This window comes from Odontesthes bonariensis, chromosome 14 (genome assembly GCF_027942865.1).
Source record: "Odontesthes bonariensis isolate fOdoBon6 chromosome 14, fOdoBon6.hap1, whole genome shotgun sequence".
Taxonomy (NCBI): domain Eukaryota; kingdom Metazoa; phylum Chordata; class Actinopteri; order Atheriniformes; family Atherinopsidae; genus Odontesthes; species Odontesthes bonariensis.
In genome coordinates, this window is record NC_134519.1 from 33,808,399 (window position 1) to 33,827,889 (window position 19,491).

The following is a 19,491-nucleotide window of genomic DNA, read 5'->3' on the forward strand; positions in this document are numbered from 1 at the left end:
AGGGGGTCCGGTTTGGCGACCTCAGAATCGGGTCCCTCCTTTTTGTGGATGATGTGGTTTTGTTAGCGTCGTCGGGCTGTGATATTCAGCTCTCACTGGAGCGGTTTGCAGCCGAGTGTGAAGCGGCTGGGACGAGAATCGGCACATCAAAATCCGAGACCATGGTCCTCAGCCGGAAAAGGGTGGAATGCCCTCTCTGGGTTGGGAATGAGATCCTTCCCCAAGTGGAGGAGTTCAAGTATCTCGGCGTCTTGTTCAGGAGTGAGGGACGAATGGAGCAGGAGATTGACAGGCGGATCAGTGCGGCGTCTGCAGTGATGCGGGCTCTGCACCGGCCCGTCGTGGTGAAGAAGGATTTACCAGTCAATCTACGTTCCTACCCTCACCTATGGTCACGAGCTGTGGGTAGTGACCGAAAGAACGAGATTGCGAATGCAAGCGGCCGAAATGGGCTTCCTCCGCAGGGTGTCTGGGCTCTCCCTTAGAGATAGAGTGAGAAGATCGGTCATCCGGGAGGGGCTCAGAGTAAAGTCGCTGCTCCTCCGCGTCGAGAGGAGTCAGATGAGGTGGCTCGGGCATCTGGTTAGGATGCCTCCTGGATGCTTCCCTGGTGAGGTGTTCCGGGCACGTCCCACTGGGAGGAGACCCCGGGGAAGACCCAGGACACGTTGGAGAGACTATGTCTCTGGGCTGACCTGGGAACGCCTCAGGGTCCCTCCAGAAGAGCTGGAGGAAGTGGCCGGGGACAGGGACGTCTGGGCTTCTCTGCTCAAGCTGCTGCCCCCGCGACCCGACCCCCGGAGAAGCGGAAGATGATGTATGGGATGGATGGATAGAGTGAGAGTATGATAATGGTAGAGGCGAGGCGCATCCTATTGTTTTTAAAGCACCTATCATTGTTAGAACAGAGAGCTTATATGAGCAATGAGTGTTCAAGTTGTTATCAGCTATGAGGATGTGCTTAGAGTTCACAAATGGCAGCTCAGACCTCTGGGTTTGTCATGATACAGGAATTCAAACCTGATAGATACCCAGGTAATGAGTCGATACTATTTTTTTTTTCATACAATGGAGGGAAAAATTAAGGGCGGATTATAGTTCTGCGTCTATCGTCTTGACGTGTTGCTTTGCTCTGGTCGCGAACCACTTTTCATGTTATGGTTCTGCAACCTCGGTCTGGAATTTCTCGGGACGCACAGCAGTTTCCCCTCGCGAGAATTTCGGTGGGCGGTGACGAGAACTTCGGCGGCGCCGGCGGAAGTGTTTATCTTTCAAAAAAAAAAAGTGTATGCAAGATATGGATCTGGAGTTGCTCGACATCGAAGAAGAACAGCTTCTTTTATTGGAGTTGGCGAAAATGCAAAGGAGGAAGCCACACAGACAACCGGAAAGGCACACCGAGGACCAATCACAGCCGCTTTTGTCTGCGCACTTCCGTTGGTGGTCTGCGTGCGTCTGTCGCGTAGTCAGGATTTTTCTGAGGTGCACGACAACGCGCGCAGAGCCTCTGCGTTGGGGAGTGGTCAAGATTTTGACGCTCGCAGAGGCTCTGCGTCCGAGCGTCAGAGGCTTTGCGTCTGAAGCATAAATCAGCCTTAACACATTAGCATGCTTAGTGTTTATAGTAAACAGAGCTCCTTAGTACCTTTTTAAAGTTATAATCCTTTGTTTTTATTTTGAACACCAACAAAAAAAAAAGCTGTTTACTGATCAGACAGGTAGAATACCTGCACAGTTTGAATTGACCTCAGCCTCGTTATTGTGTAACTGTGAAATAGACTATGAAATCTCCCATTCTTGCTCCCTCCTGGCAGGAAAAGAAAAATCATTAAATAGCTTAGACAAACTTCTGGTTTTATTTCATTGTTGCACTGGTGTAGCTGATCATTCAAATCAACATTCAACATTTTTTAATTTTTTTCACAAGCCACATTCACCCATATAGGCCTCACGGTGGTGTGGTGTTTTTTTTTTTTTTTTTTTATCTATCGCACACCTGAACAACATAAAATGAGACTAAGCTCTTGGAACAGTAATAACAATTTTTTGTTGTTTGCTATTGACAAAAGACATCGCTGTAGTGTGAACTCAGATGTGTTCAGCTGCTAGTGTGGATAGGAACTGTGTTTCACATTCACATGCACCGGAGTCCTGAAATATTCCGGACATAAATGTTCACCCCATTTGCGGCAGACTTCTTGTGGATGTTATCCACCCATCTCCCTAGTAAAATCTCGGAGACATCAGTAGGTGAGACAATGTTTGCAAAAATATGTCAGCAAATTATCCGGAGCATTTGCGTTTGCTTTGTGAGTGAACACGTATCTGCCAGTGACAGTTTATTCTTTCTGCTAACTTGTATGCTGCTTTCTGCTCTCTTACCACTGTTGTGGATTCATACAAATACATGCAGTACTCATATCAACACAAGGGGCTTTATCTGTTCTTCTCAGTGTTGTAAAGAAAACCAAGTGATTACCACAGCATAATTTCTGCATCATGTGCTGCCTCCTCCGCGCTCCAGACATCTATTCCCCTGCATCACCTTCCTCGTATTTCCTTTCGCTCTAATGTGCCTGTGTGTACAATTACTGCAAAATTGTCCACAATTTCTCATCAACATCTTGTGCATCTTGACAAAACAAAATATTCATACTTCACACAATATATGTGTCTCTTTAAGGGTGTTATGTGCCAAGAGAGACGGATTTAAAGTTTTGATTTGTTATGTCTAAAAATGTTTAGAAAGTGTTTCTCTGCACTACATTCCCCATCTTGTGCTGAAACTGTTAAATCTGTTTTCCCTGCTGCGTAGTAATTGGGGTCAGGCTAGTGGCCTATGTTAGACTTTGTAGTGGATACTGTTGACTGTAGGGTTTCATGCACACTAGTAGTCATGTAAAACCTCTAAACTTTCACCATTTATCTTGTCAGGCAGGAGGGGGTCATGACACAAAACACTGAGGATTGTTTGTATAGTACTGTATTGTATAAGTGTTTAGCATAGTACTTGTTATGAGAGAGAGTAGTCTAAACACAAAGGTTTTTTAAAACTTGTTCTCTAATTAACTGCATAGTTTTAAAGCAAGTTCTATTTCATCCTGACTGACCGCCAGAGGCGGTGCTTTCAAGCACTGAATGATACATCTCGCGCATGCGCAGGTCGAGTGTTTATACCAACAAAGTCACTCGTGGCCCTCTGCTGACCCCGGAGAGCCTATATCTTCCGGTAACATCAGCAGATCAGTTCCTTTTCATCTTCTCGCTCGCAGGTATTACCGCGTCTGCATACGAGACGAATTTCCAAACCATAGCATTACTTCATTGTTCGCTGCTGGTGGTCTCGCGACGTTCCGTCGAAGCTGCGAGCTACTCGCCCTTCAGAGACCGCAACGAACTCCGCCGAGAGGTCTGTAACCTTTTTGTTCCTCGGCTGATGAAGTTTACTGGCAGCTGTTACAAGCGCCGGTCTAGGCAGCGGGCTCGCTCCTTCTCCCGGTGCTGTGCGCCGCACGTGAGTAACAGTTTGTTTATAGTTACGTTGTTGGTGAAGGCTAGGTGTTTGCTAGCCCTCTCCCGGCATCTGTAACCTGCCTATGTTAAGCGGCCAACTCGGTTGTGCCGGTTCTTTGAGTTTGTTGCTGCTATTGTTCTGCCCCTCTCCTGGTGGAAGGCGGCGTTTGCACCCCCCGCTCCCAGCTCAGGTGGCCTATAGTGGTTGCCGGTGAAGGCACCGTTTGCGGCTCCCTCTCCCGGCATCCACCTATAGCTAATAGAACTTGCACTAGCCCCTCTCCCGGCGACGGCGGCGCGTGCGCCCCCCGCTCCCGGCACAGGTGGCCTATAGTGGTTGCTGGTGAAGGCACCGTTTGCGGCTCCCTCTCCCGGCATCCACCTATAGCTAACAGAACTTGCACTAGCCCCTCTCCCGGCGGCGCATGCGCCCCCCGCTCCCGGCACAGGTGGCCTATAGTGGTTGTCGGCAAAGGCACCGTTTGCGGCTCCCTCTCCCGGCATCCACCTATAGATAAGTGTATAAATACAGCAATAGCCCCTCTCCTGGTGTAAGGCGGCGTGTGCGCCCCCCGCTCCCAGCATAGGCGGGCTATAGTGGTTGTCGGTGAAGGCACCGTTTGCGGCTCCCTCTACCACACCGTCACTGAATGTAAACATGGCTAAACATGCTGCTAAAGTAACACACACATAATGAATTGACGTTAGCGTAACAAAAGCTAACTTTAGCCTGACGTTAGCAGCCCATTTGCGCCAGGAGTATGTGGAAAACGTACTAATGTATTAGCTTACTATGAAATTTATCGATTATGTTAACAGCATTTGTAACTTACCTTCGAAAAAATATCCCTGTGGCGAGCCTTAAGGTGCCGCAGCAGATACTTTTTAGGTTTTAATTGACACACACAATAAGCAGAAATGTCATGCATTTTAAACGTCTGACAGATGACCCACTAACATTTTCGTCCATTCTCGTCAACGAAAACTCACACACGTCTCGTCATGTGTTCGTCATCAGAGAGCTACGTTTATCTTGTCACTGTCTCGTTATCGTCATGAAAAAAAGTAGCGTCAACTAAATGATTTCGTCATCGTCATCGTTGACGATGGCAGCCGCCATTCGTACAGCTCTGGCCAGGCTGCAGCTGGACGTGCCGCAGGCTCAGCCGGCTTCGGCCAGTGCCTTTTTCAGGCGCTCCTCACCCCCCACTGAACTAACTGTGCCTCCATCAGAGGAGTATCTGAGGGAGTTGCAGACATTCTGGAGGGACCCTAGGGCCCCTACCCGTCCAACAGCTGATGCTCGGACCCTGGCAGCCATGCAGGACGCATCCAAGTACGGCCTGGATCGCATGCCAGCGGTTGAGCCCACTATAGCCGCCTTGATCGTCTCACCCGATGAGGCTCTGAGACGGGAGGCGAGGTGTCCTCGCCCACAGTGCCGAGTTATGGATGATTTACTGTCGAGGGCCTATGATGCGGGGGCACGCATGGCTCGCATCGGTAATTCCATGTCCCACCTGCTGCTCGCCCTGTCATCATCCCTGCAGGAGACTGAGCTGGACACTTCTGTCCACAGTGTTACTGACGCCTCTCTACAGGCCTTTGCACTGATGTCTAGGGAGTTGGGACGGGTAATGGCAACTCTCGTTCAGGCTCGCCGCCAGGTCTGGTTGGCGCAGTCCCCTCTCTCGGAGGCCTGCAGAAGAACCCTCCGCAGTGTTCTAGTGGAACCGGGGGAGCTGTTTGGTTCCGCGGCTCTGGAAGCCCTCGAGCGCACGGTCCAGGCTGGTAGGACCCGACAGCAGCTGTCTGAGCTTCACAGAAGCGCGCCGCCTCCTGGCAACCCTAGGGGCTGCCCAGCTGCACCACAGCGCAGCACCCGCTCACGGACCAGGGGCCTCCCTGGGCCCCAGCACCCACGCCCACAGCCTGCTCAGAGGCGGGCGCAGACCTTTCGGGCGCCGGAGCGACTGCCCCCTGGGCAACCTCAGGTCTCACGTACTGCCCGTCGTGCCCCTGGAGCCTCTAGAGGTCGGGGGGCCCGGCGCTGAGGCCACGGGGCCGACCGTCGGCTTTTTTTCCCAGCAGCAGCTCAGCTACTGGGCTGCTTCCACCAGGGACCCGTGGGTTCTTTCCACCTTGACCCACGGGTACAAACTTCAGTTCCAACGTCGGCCCCCGACCCATGGCTGAGTCAGGATGACTATCATCCGCGACCCGGCGAAAGCCCTCGCCCTCGCCCAGGGGCTGTTTGTCCTCCTGGGCAAGGGTGCCATCGATCCGGTAGATCCCCTGTTGCACCCCGGGGAGTTCTACTCGACTTACTTTCTGGTAGGGGTGGGCGATATGGAAAAAATGTTGTATCACGATTTTTTTGCATAAAATCACGATTTCGATTTTTTTATCACGATCTTCCATCCAAAAAAAAAAAAAAGAAAGACCAATTACAGTAGAGTTAAGTCGACATGCTGAACCACAGAAGAGCTAAGGAGTAAAAGAAAGAATTTGGCAATCAACACATTGTAATTCAACTGTAAGCCAATTCAAGATGAAAAATAATGATCTAATTAATGACATCTGACACAGTGAGAGTGAAGCAACCGGAACTAGAAAAACGAACCACTGATGACGACTTGACTCCACCTGTTAGAAAGCCCATGTTGTTTGGTTATTTTCAGTTAAATACATTAATTACCTCCGCCAAGGAGGTTATGTGATCGCCCGAGTCTGTTGGTTGTCTGTCTGGATGTTCGTCTGTTCGTGCTGCAATCTTGCGACCTGCCACAAGGTGGCGTGACCTGGCGGAGGTCTGCACTCTCTGAGTGCATTTCTAGTTTATATTGTGTTTTACGGTGAGTTTTCATACGTCCAACGTTCGTGAACGCACCATAGACGTTCCGATGTTCCTGAATGTTCCGCACCTGTGCGTGAGACGATGTCGCTGTAAAGTTTTGTTTCTCCTCCCGATGCAGGCAGCAGTGAACAGCTTGTAATTTTCCCTTTGCTGTTTTCACCTAACATTAGCCTGTACACCCTGGGTTTATTGTGTGTAAATGCCAGAAGAACCACAGCCAAATAAATCCACCACAAACTGGACATCTGTATCCGTGTCTTTTAACGGGGACACACACCATACACCAGCATTAAAAAAAAAAATAAAAAAATCATTGCGCTGATTGGCAAAGGCGATCTATACGGTTTCTCTAATTTGGTAGATCGCCTGCGATTCTCCACTCTTCCTCGCCAGTCACGATTTTATATCGTCAGATCGCGCACCCCTACTTTCTGGTAACAAAGAAAGATGGCGGATTCCGACCTATCCTCGACCTCAGGGACCTCAACAGGTTCCTGAAGGTCTTGAGGTTCCGTATGTTGACCACTGCAGAGGTTCTGCGTACGGTCTCCAGAGGGGAGTGGTTTACCTCAATAGACCTGGAGAATGCCTACTTTCACGTTCCTGTGGCGCCACACCATCGGCAGTTTCTGCGATTCGCCTTTCAGGGGCGTCATTTCCAGTTCAGGGTGCTCCCGTTTGGTCTCTCCCTCTCTCCACGGGTGTTCACCAGGTGTGTGACGGCAGCCCTCTCGCACCTACAGTCGCGGGGCATGAAGATCTTGCCGTATCTGGACGACTGGCTCGTCTGTGCGCCGTCCCAGTCTCAGGTGGCCCTCGACACGACGTGTCTTTTTTCCCATGTGGCCCGTTTGGGCCTCAGGGTGAATTTTACAAAGAGTGGCCTGGTCCCATCACAGAGCACAGTTTTTCTTGGGGTGACCCTCGATGCGGTCACCATGACGGCCTGCCCGTCTCCACGGCGGGTGGACGACATCCTCCGCCACCTCCTCCCGTTTCGGGAAGGCAGGCGGTTCCACTACGTGGAGTTCTTACGCATCCTGGGGAAACTGACAGCTGCGGCTGCCGTGGTCCCCTTAGGATTGCTGTCGCTGCGTCCCTTCCAGAGGTGGTTGCACAGCTTTCACCTGGACGCCAAGAGACACCGGCACAGGAGGCTCAGGGTGTCCCGTCGTTGTCTTCTTGCCCTGGCCCCGTGGAGGAAGCGTTCGTTTCTCCTCCAGGGCATGCCCATGGGCTCCGTTGCATCCCGTCGGGAGACAGTCACGACGGACGCCTCCCTTTCGGGGTGGGGCGCCGTGTGGCAGAACCGGACGGCTCAGGGGCTGTGGCCGGAGCGGGACCGCTCACAGCACATCAACGCACTAGAGCTGCGGGCTGTGCACAGGGCGTTGCAGGCTTTCCTCCCTTTCTTGAGGGGCCGACATGTACTCGTGCGGTCGGACAATGTTTCGGCCGTCTCCCACATAAACCACCAAGGTGGCACCAGGTCTGCACTGCTGCTGCAGGCATCCCGGGACCTCCTGCTGTGGGCAGCACCACGCTTAGCCAGCCTAAGGGCAATGTATTTGCCCGGGGAACGCAACCAGACGGCGGACTTGCTCTCCCGTTGCAAGCCTCCGCCGGCGGAGTGGCAGCTTCATCCGGAGGTGGTGCTTAATATCTGGACCACCTTCGGCAAAGCAAACGTGGACCTCTTTGCCTCTGAAGAGTCGACCCATTGCCCCCTCTGGTTCTCCCGGACAGAGGTGAGCAGTCCCCTGGGCCAGGATGCTCTGGCCCACAACTGGCCAGAGGTTCTCCGCTATGCTTTCCCGCCGATCCCTCTGATAGTCCCTACGCTACAGAGGGTCCTCCAGCAGGGCCACAGGCTGCTGTTGGTAGCCCCCTTTTGGCCAGGAAGGACGTGGTTTCCACTGCTGCACAGGCTCTGCAGCGGTTCCCCGTGGCGCCTCCCCGACAGGAGGGATCTCCTGTCTCAGTGGCAGGGTCAGATCTGGCATCCCAACTAGGGGTGGGCGATATGTATCGTTTGCGAAATTATCGTGAATGTTGTTTTGACGATGAGTAATTTTGCAATATCGAGATATAGAGATATATATATATATATTATATATATTTTTTCAATCGCCAAAAATCAATAAAGTGCGGCGCCAGTGGTCCTCTGCCCTTACCACGGCGCCACGCCCTGCTTTGAACACTCTAATTTTTTCAAAGTAAACGCTTCGGACCCCGCGGGACACTCAGCTAAGAGCATCGAGGGGGTGCCGAGAGGCAGGGTCTGGGACAGACGGTAGCTCGCCTCGCGGCGGACCGTCAGCTCGATCACGAGATCCAACTACGAGCTTTTTAACTGCAGCAACTTTAAGATACGCTATTGGAGCTGGTGCCGTCTGGTGCCGCGGCTGCTGGCACCAGACTTGCCCTTAATTGATCCCCGTTAAAGAATTGAAAGAGTCCTGTATTGTTATTTTTCGTCACTACCGGCTCCCCGAGTCGGGAGTGGGTAATTTGCGCGCCTGCTGCCTTCCTTGGATGTGGTAGCCGTTTCTCAGGCTCCCTCTCCGGAGGGAGAAGTAGCCTGAGAAACGGCTCGAGGTTATCAGTCACCAAAGCGGCCGCGGCACCCCGAGAGGCACCCCGCATGGGTTTTTGGTCTGATAAATGCACGCATCCCCGAAGGTCAGCGCTCGTTTTGCATGTATTAGCTCTAGAATTGCCACAGTTATCCAAGTAACGGTAGAGCGATCAAAGGAACCATAACTGATTTAATGAGCCATTCGCAGTTTCACTGTACCGGCCGTGTGTGCTTAGACTTGCATGCTTGTGTTCATTTTATTGTGATCTTAATGCAAGTTTTAATTTTTTTTTTAAATATCGTCAAAATATCTTTATCGTGAAAATCCTAAAAAATATCGAGATATTTTTTTTTGCCCATATCGCCCACCCCTAATCCCAACCCGTCCCGCCTGCAGCTGTGGGTCTGGCCACTGCAGGGCCCGACCCGCTGCTGACTGAGTGCTCTGGCGATGTCTGCCATACCATCCTAAACGCGAGGGCGCCTTCTACCCGGGCGCTTTATGAACAGAGGTGGCGGCTGTTCGCTACATGGTGCTTGGACAGGGGTGAGGACCCTGTGCACTGTCCTGTCCCTAGGATTCTGGAGTTCCTCCAGTCACTCCTGGATGGCGGCCGGTCCCCCGCTACCCTGAGGGTGTATGTGGCGGCCATTTCCTCTCGGCATGCTCGAGTGGATAGCGGCACGGTGGGGAGCCACAGGTTGGTGTCCCTTTTCCTGAAAGGTGCGCGGCGGTTGCGCCCCCCACGAGTGCGGCGCACCCCGCCATGGGATCTGCACCTGGTGCTCGGCGCTCTGTGCTCGCCTCCCTTTGAACCCCTTGCTCAGGCAGGGCTGAGGTGGGTCTCCGCTAAGACTGCCTTTCTCCTCGCTATCGCATCAGCGAAGCGCGTCGGGGAGCTGCATGCTCTGTCGGTGAGCGACTCCTGCATGAAGTGGAACTTGGATGGCTCGGGGTTTCCCTGTGGCCAAACTCCGCCTTTCTCCCGAAGGTGCTGTCTTCATCGAACCTCAACAGACCTATCCACCTGGCACAGTTTGTTCCCCCGGGGGAGGACAGGTTACGCCTACTGTGCCCTGTGAGGGCTCTGAGAGCCTACGTGGCCGCGACTGCCGGTATCAGGCAGTCGCACCAGCTCTTCCTCTGCTATGGTTGCCCTCGGAGGGGCTGTGCACTCTCTAAACAGCGACTGTCCCACTGGGTGGTGGACGCCATCACCCAGGCATATAAGGGAAGTGGGCTCCCCCCGCCAGCTGGGGTGAGCTGCCACTCCACCAGAGCTGTCTCGACATCATGGGCAGCCCTACGGGGCGTTCCCCTGGAGGACATATGCGAGGCAGCGTCATGGGCGTCACCGAGTACCTTCTCCAGGTTCTATCGAGTGAATGTTGCCACTCCCCACCCGTTGGCTGTGGTCCTGCTGCCCGACTCTGCTGCTTCCTCTCAGTAACGTGAGTAGGTGCTGGATTCCTCGTGACTTTGCTGGTATGAGTCATCCAGTGCTTGAAAGCACCGCCTCTGGCGGTCAGTAAGGATGAAATAGAACGAAAGTTACGTATGTAACTACGGTTCTATGAATCCTGGATGACCGCCAGAGCGTTCTGTCACTCAGAATCCTCGTGTACTCGCGAGAAGATTCTGTAGGAACTGATCTGCTGATGTTACCGGAAGATATAGGCTCTCCGGGGTCAGCACAGGGTCACGAGTGACTTTGTTGGTATAAACACTCGACCTGCGCATGCGCGAGATGTATCATTCAGTGCTTGAAAGCACCGCCTCTGGCGGTCATCCAGGATTCATAGAACCGTAGTTACATACGTAACTTTCGTTTTCAAAGCATATCACATTTGAGCCATGATTCATTACCCCAGACTTTTAAAAAAATTTGTAAATATAATGTACAGGCATATTGAAATGTACCAGTATCCAGTTTTGGTGCAGCAAGTCAGTAAGTAGATATTTTTTATTTTTATTTTTATTTTTTTAAACTAAGCTCAAACCTGTTTTTGTGTAAAGGCCTCTTCAGTTCTTATTCAAAGAAGATACTGCAAACTCTTAGCTTAGGACATAGTGTGTGGGAGTGATGTTCCTCTTTCTTAACACTGGCCAAAGCCTTTCTCTTATATTGGCCATAGAGCACCATCGATTTTTAGTTATTTATTTATTTATTTTCCTTCCCTGTGAGTTACTCAGTCTGACAGAGTCCTCAATGGGAGGGTAGAAAAACAGCGTCTGACCTGCTTTTGAGAGTATAATTAAAGGCTTAGATCTATCTTTAGCTGGGGAATGTTTTTTTTTAATTTTATTGTGGAATCTGATTTTATCAAGTCTGCAGTTAAGTTTCGGGCTATTTAATTCCTTTTAATTGTTGGAATTAAATGAGCCTCGTTCCCATATTCACAATAAGTTGAAGTTCTCTGGCAAAGCATTGATGCAGCTTCACTGTTGAAGTCGTTTTAACACATAGTTGTCTGTGCAGATAGGTATCGGTAATTGTGATTCCATTTCATGGAAAATTTGAAGTTTAGCATAAGAAAAGGTTGATTGTGTTTGGGAAAATTTGAAAAAAATATTCTAAATTTGGCTGAAGCTTTTACTCTCAATTAAAGTAGCTTTTTGCCATTTTAAAAGATGAGTATAAACATTATTGGGGTAACAACTATTGCATGGATGCCATTATAAAACAATGATTGATGTATTGCATCTTTTTAGATACAGGACTTAATTTTTTCCTCACTCTGACTACTTGGTTCATTCTTAGCGAAGTATTTGTAACAATTCATATTCAATTTTACTTTCAATATCTTTTGTCAGTTGAATAAATTAAAGGAACCGGAAGGTTACATTGCCAATATATTTCACAGCACTAACAAAGAGCCATCAAGAAAAAAAATTTGACTGCGGCAGCATATTTGTAATGAATTAATACACACATCAGCATATTCTAAATCATAAATGAAAAATAGTATCGGATTTCCAACCAACACCTCCTGTTATGTACATTTAGCAAAAATAATCACTCATTTACTAGCACATAACAAGCTACCTGGCAATCATCTGTTATGAAGTACGTAGTTATGTTGACATAAGATTCTGTGGCAGTTTGGCATGAGGTCTTTTCTCTGTGCTTTCCTCAACGATTCTATGACTTTGTTTTTTTGTTTTTTTTCTCTCGTAGAGTGTTGGAATCACCGTCAGTGAAATGTCTTCAAGATGGTTTGTTTTAAGTTGGCTTGAAAGTGCATACCACAGTGCAAAAGCCTGGGTTCTAAGACTGAATTTAAATTTACATTTTTGACAGTAAAGGTTGTGATAAGAGTTTGTAATTTGCTTTGCCTTTCATGAGTTGGGATGAAGCTTTGACATTGCTTTCATTAGGTTCCTCTGGTTTGGAACAAGTGGAAACGTGTAATCTGGTTTCTCATTTTTCATTGTTTTAAAAAAATATATATAATCAAACTACATAGAAGTCAAAGTGTTTTCATTTGCTAGCTCCTAATGCAGAGGGTGCCTGTCAGATTTTTTTGATAATGCCATCTTGTGTCTGTTAACATTACCTTATCGATTAACATAGTAAAACTACATCTTCCATCATGCATCTCAATGCATCGAATTGTTTATTATTTACCCCACTCCTTAGAATAATTGAAATTTTATTTTTAAAAAATGCATTTGTTTTATTTTTCATTTATTAGTATCAATGAAGAATGAGAGTAGTTTTTCTGACTCATCAACCTGATGGACATATATATTTGTTTCAGGAGCCTCACTGATAATAACTAAGATCTGTTAACTAGCTCAGGGATGTTCAGTTCCAGGATTGATGGGTCTGACCATGAGTGAAGTGCTTTAATACTGAGTCATTTGGACACTTCAATGAATCAAAATGTTGTTTAAATATTCCCCTGACATGGCATTTAGGGTCTTTAAGTTTGACGCCTTATTTCTCTGCACACAGTGTAACAAAATAGTTCCTGAGTCCAAACGAGAAGAAATTTTTTATGCATGATAAAAGTTTATTTGACTCTTAAAACATATGTGATGTGATCAGTTTGAGTGAGATATCTGATTCAGTTGAACTACAGATACACTATTATGTCTGATATTTTCATGTGGCCTTTGCAGAAATTGAATAAACACTAAGAAAACCCTGAAAATTGGGTCATTCTGCTGGTGTTCATAGTTCACATGTCAACGTGCCTTACTGGAGCTCAGTGGTTATGATATTCTAGTTAATGACATCAGCATTGAGGCACTGACGTACTCATTTGCTATCTTAGACATTTCCTCTTCCTCCTCAGTCTTATCTTTCTTATTCCATGCCCTTCATGTAAAAATCACGAGTAAGAAATGGTCATGAACCTTTAGGGCAGCTGAACAGTTTTTCTACAGTTGACGTATAGTTTTGCAGAGTAAAATACACCCAACGCTTACAAGAGTGTTTGTAGGTATTTTATTGTGAGTAGATAAAAATAAGTTTTGATGAGTACAGGTCTTGTCTGTTTCTTTAAAATAGATTTTGGGGCCAGTCACAGCTTGGAATAGAAAAAGGCTGATCGCTGATACCGATCACATGGTTTATTTGAAGCCTTTAATTTATTCAACTGAATTCAATTTCAATTCAGTTTCATCTCAAGGCACTTCAATGATAGGATCCAATTCAAGCCAATTAGAGTCCAATTCATTGTAATCATAATCCAATCAAATCCAATTAATTAAATTCATAATCGGCTAGAAGCCAAAACTGGAGAAATATGATCTCTCCTGTTAGTTCTAATCAGAACTCTGGCTGCAGAATTTTGGATCAGCTGGAGGCTTTTCAGAGAATTTATTTATTATTCGCTCATCTGCCTTTACACGCATATGAACTTGAGTGACATCCCATTCTTAACCCATAGGGTTTAATATGACATTGCCCTGAACCAATCAGCTGTTTTTCCCCCTGACCAAATATGTACAACTTCAGGGGGGACCATAATTACACCATTCGCACGACGCTGAGAAATCAGATACCTTGTTTCTTTTCTGCTTTTATTATGTGGTATTTTGATGTTCATTATCGAATGTACTGATGCAGCATTTTATTGTAAGTTTTAAGGTTTTCTTTTTAGGTTTGTCCTGTTCACACGCCTGTATCACCACCTTCTGTGACACTACTCAGCCTAGTTTATTTGCTTCAAATTAGCCAGTGGAAAAGTTTTCGATTCACATATCTTTTTTCCAGCTTTTCAAAAGATTGCTTCAGATTTGCTTTGCTTTGCTTGTGAATGGAAATAGCCAGCTTTTTTTCACTCGCACACTCCTCAGTGTATGTATAGCAACAAGAGCAGCACTGTGCTGTAGAAACAGCTCACTCACGGGCTTCCTGCTGTCTGCCACTTGAACACATAGTAGAGGCAGTGACACCTGTGTCTACTCTGGGAGAGAAATACTCTGCTTTTGCAATGCCATACCTTTTTGTCCGAAATGCTGATAGATTGATGCAAGTTACTTTTGCAAAAAAGTCAATAAATGGTCAGAAAAGTGTTCTAGACTCCCACCAAAAGCGAGATGTTCAATGCTCTGTTCTTGATGCGCAAGCTGAGATGGTACATATTCACATGTGAAAAAATAGCCAACATTATTTGCTTGCACACATACATGTCATGATTAATGTGTAATTGGATGTTACCTTAAAGGGGAATTCCTGTATTTTCAACATTAAGCCTCTTTTCTGAGTCGTCTGCAATGTTTTAGAACCCCCCTCACCGCTTTTTTGATGTTTACTGCTGTCTCTGGTATTTGCCTAATTTTGATTCTTCTCAACCTGCTTCAGAACGGCTAGTCATGTGCATGTCTTAAAAGGTCCGTAAAAGCACAATAAACGTCCGTTTTCAAAATAATCAACTCACCGGAGTGGTTACTGGTGTGCACTGGTAATCCATATCAAATTTCGTAGCGAAAAGTTGCTTCTGTCGTGTTTTATTTGACATTTTGTAAATCCCATTGAGTTGTATTGAAGACTGGATGTTCGTCGATAGCGGACATGTTTGTAGTTCTCTAGCACCGGAAATGCTGCTAGGTGTATTGCATTTCCGGTGCGAGAGAACTACAAACATGTCCGCTATCGACGAACATCCAGTCTTCAATACAACTCAATGGGATTTACAAAATGTCAAATAAAACACGACAGAAGCAACTTTTCGCTACGAAATTTGATATGGATTACCAGTGCACACCAGTAACCACTCCGGTGAGTTGATTATTTTGAAAACGGACGTTTATTGTGCTTTTACGGACCTTTTAAGACATGCACATGACTAGCCGTTCTGAAGCAGGTTGAGAAGAATCAAAATTAGGCAAATACCAGAGACAGCAGTAAACATCAAAAAAGCGGTGAGGGGGGTTCTAAAACATTGCAGACGACTAAGAAAAGAGGCTTAATGTTGAAAATACAGGAATTCCCCTTTAACATTGCATTTGGAAGCTGGTTGTATGTACTCTGCACAATGTCCACTCTTATTGTTTCAGACGTTTGTTGTTAGATAAAGCTACGTCCAAGTAATTTCAGTGCTGCAGTACGTATAAGAAAATTATGTAAATGCACTGACCTGTGCACCAGTAAGACAATTATTTTTTTCTTCATTTTAACAGGTGGTATGGCACACGTCATCACTCACACCCAAGGGGCAATGCTTTATCTGGACCATGCAGATGTGTGACATATTATTAACTCTACTGGGTCACTGGATCAGTACAAATGTTCCAGACATTTTAAGAGTACATACTCTAGAGCCTTCTTGCGTTGACTTATGTCAGTAAATCAAAAAACGGACATATTTTGCCCTTTTATCCTAAAGTCAGAGGAGAACCTTGAAACTCCTTCTATTTCATTTACCTATTGTCATGTTTTATTTTTTTTTCTAAAGTCTAAGCTTGTTTTGCTTTCCATGTTTGCATTTTTCTAGCCATTTATGGTGACATGTCTGGCCACTTGCCTCCTTCACCATCTCTGGCCCCAACAAGGGGGTAAAAATATTATTTGCAGTTTCTCTTCACATCATTTTTTATTTTATTTTTGCTTTGTTAAGCCTCCCACCTTTAAATCTCATCAGCCCCTATCATTTTTATTTATGCTATTTATAACAGATTCTAACTGGAGTTTTAACTCAGATCCACATTTCCCATCCATCAGCCTAAATTGCCACAAACAATCTGTGCCCCTTTTTAAGTCAGTGGGCATGTGTTACCCAGTGTAAATCACTGCAACATCTGATAGTCAAGCCAAGAGGCAGTTGTTTTAGTGAGTTTTTTTGGTTGCATGGAATCGGCTTAACCGTGGAGAGGCCAGGCTACCACAAACTGATGGACTTTGATAAGCGAGGAGTAGGAGGAGGAGGAGGAGGAGGTGGTGGAGGAGGCGGAGGAGGAGGAGGCGGAGGAAAGGGTGAAGCAGAAGAGGGGAAGAGGATGTCTGGGAAGACAGGGAGCCGATCAGGGCATAGCGGACGAGGTGCTGGCTCCAACTCTGGGGTTCTGATGGTCGGACCAAACTTCCGGGTCGGAAAGAAGATCGGCTGTGGGAACTTTGGAGAGCTACGACTTGGAAAGAACCTGTACACCAATGAATATGTGGCTATCAAACTGGTAAAAATCATCTCTGTTTATCCTGTGTATTGTATTGCAGCACAATTTATAATTACATTAGTTTTCAAATTTTTTTCTCATTAAAAAAAACTTTACTTTTACTTTTCAAAAGTGACAGAAATTTGTAATGATGCAAAGATGAATGGCAAGATATCCTGTGTGTGGGGAAAAAAACTTCTATAGTTCTTTGAGTGATCATTTCATTTTTGGTAACATAACCATCGGAGATTAAAGGTTTTTTTTTTTTTTTTTTACTTTAAATCACATCATTCTTATCATAACTGCTGCTGACTCAGCCGTCCGCAGTAGTGCTGATAGTTCTTATTTTTGCCTTCGACCCAAATTGCTCAGCAAAACCCATTCAGCCTTGAAAGCCCTACCCCAGAACTTACTTTCAAAAGTTCTCAAATACCCTCTACCAGGGTCATTTTTTGTAGCCTCTGTTACCCACCATTGTAAACAGATGGGGCCAATGAAAGGCCTCCTCAAAAGACCCAAGTTTGTGGAAAAGGTTCTTGCTGTGGAAATGCAGCTTTTGTTTTATTATCATTGGAGGCACTGTGCTCTTGGTTGCACTCAAAGCCTTAGAGAAGGTTTTATCAATTTTTTCTATTTTACACTTTGCCACCATGTTTTTAAGGAGGTCTTCAGAAGTTTTCTTTGACATCCTGGCTTCTTTTTTTTTTTGTCTTGACATGCAGTGTGAATTGGCGATCCTACTTATCAGGATTCACGTGGTCACAATCTGGAGTGGCTCTGTAAATAATTACAGATACTGTTTTTTAAAAAAAATTTAATTTTAATTTTTTTATCTAGTGAAAGAATTCAAAATCATAAAACTTATTTTGCTTTGTATGTTTTAGTTAGTGTGAGGCTTGAAAAAAAAAAAAAACATTTTCCTACCTAAGTGTGCAGATAGTAAGTCAACTGCACACTTTACAGATTTGGGTCACTTAGTGGCAGCTTAAAAAACAAAAGATAATCCCTGTTCCTATGTTGAACTGCCAGTAAGATTTTGAGTTTCACTGTCAATGACAAAGACTTATTCTGATCATCTTCTTTTAGGAACCGATCAAGTCGCGGGCACCGCAACTCCACCTAGAGTATCGCTTTTACAAACAACTGGGAAGTTCGGGTGAGAATTCCTTTATTTGTTTGGTTATTTTTATGCGAGAATGACATGATAGAATGAGATCATTTCAATGTTGTTGGTTTTTTTAGTTTTTTGCTTTGAATATGTTTTATTCCTCCTCTATGCACTACTTGATATTGTGAGGTTAGGGCTGTAACTTTTGCTTTTTAAGCCAGCAAAGGGAGTCCTAATGCTGGAACTATACTTGCTGTTTCACCTCACTTTCACGTAAGCAACCTCCTCGGTTCTCAGCGTAACTGCTCGCGTACTTGTCTGTGTAATATGCTTGTTACCTGAGAGTTTCACAAAGGGGCACACCTGATCACTCAGACCAAAAGCAGCTCCTGCAGAATTTACATGAAATAAACAAGCACTCTGGTAAACCAGAGGCCCCTAAACCAAGCATGTCATGACAATGGCAAGTCTTAATTGTTCAGCTAATAAGAGAAATTTACAATAAAAAACATCAAAGCATCAAAAACGAGCACTAAACACCCCCCCTACCTGTCACTTGCATATTGCAGCTTGCATATGCGTAATGGTAATTTCTGAGAACACGCACAACGAACGCAGGATGTGTGAGGCAAGTCATTATTAGCACATGTACGCATACTTAACAGCAAGTATATTTCCAATTCACAAAGTTGACCTATTGGTAAACCAAAATTATGTTTTCAACCATGTAAAAACAGCAACAGCAGAAAAACGGCATAATTACCTACTATGATGCCAACCAAGTGAGGCAGTGGAGGCAACACAGTCAAGCAGAAAACCCCCCAAAACCAAAGTCAAATTCATCTTACTGCTTACTGCACTTACAGTTTCAGCAGACCCTTTAAGAGAAGCTTGTAAATAAATTTATTTGAACAAATTTAAAATTTGTTCAGACTGGATTTTAGGAAAGAGTTATCTTTTGTCTGACAAATTGTTTTACAGTGTTTAGTATGAGTTTTGTTTGATTGTAATTGATTTAGAAAAAAAAAAAAGTACCACCTATTTACTATTTTAAGTGACAATAATTTATACAATGTATTATAGCATTCATTTGGTGACGGGTGCATAATGACTTTGTTTTATAAGTGATTAATTATTGTCCATCTCTGTTCCTCTGCTGGTCATCCAGAGGGCGTACCTCAGGTCTTTTACTTTGGACCATGTGGTAAATACAATGCCATGGTTCTGGAGCTTCTCGGACCAAGCTTAGAAGATCTATTTGACCTGTGTGACAGGACATTCTCTCTAAAGACTGTACTCATGATAGCCATACAACTGGTAAGACTAATTTTTTTTACTTGACGTCAATGTTCAAAACTAAAAAAATATAGTTTAATCTTGGACTTTCTGGATCTGCTGATGGAAATGGAAATTTTTCTCTCCCGCAGATAACTCGTATGGAGTTTGTCCACACTAGAAGCCTCATATATCGCGATGTAAAGCCAGAGAACTTCTTGGTGGGCCGACCAGGCTCTAAACGACAACACACCATTCACATAATAGACTTTGGCTTGGCAAAAGAATACATAGATCCAGAGACCAAGAAACACATCCCATACAGAGAACACAAGAGTCTTACTGGAACTGCCAGATACATGAGCATTAATACTCATCTTGGAAAAGGTGAGTTGTGCCATCCTGCTTCATATGTACATATATGCCATTTTATGCATTCACCATGAGAAAATATGCTGTTGTATGCTGGCATGCCACGCATAGAAAAGCCAGGTACATGGATTTCACTTTTAAAATGACAAACTGTGCTTTTCATCAAAATGGTCACACTGGTG

General features: G+C 45.7%; 1 protein-coding gene across 4 annotated transcripts in view; it reads left to right on the forward strand.

Annotated features, from left to right (window-relative positions):
• The window catches only part of LOC142399437 (casein kinase I-like), a 33,706-nt gene that overhangs the window by 1,536 nt on the left and 12,679 nt on the right, over positions 1-19,491 (forward strand). For 3 of the 4 annotated variants that reach the window (XM_075484098.1, XM_075484097.1, XM_075484100.1), the window contains exons 1-4: positions 16,360-16,575; positions 17,641-17,710; positions 18,831-18,979; positions 19,090-19,324. In XM_075484098.1, coding sequence (XP_075340213.1) covers positions 16,399-16,575; positions 17,641-17,710; positions 18,831-18,979; positions 19,090-19,324 — 631 coding nt within the window. In that variant the 5' untranslated portion in view covers positions 16,360-16,398. Of the gene's footprint in view, positions 1-15,582; positions 16,576-17,640; positions 17,711-18,830; positions 18,980-19,089; positions 19,325-19,491 lie in introns of those variants that run through there. The other variant, XM_075484096.1, reaches the window with a different exon arrangement.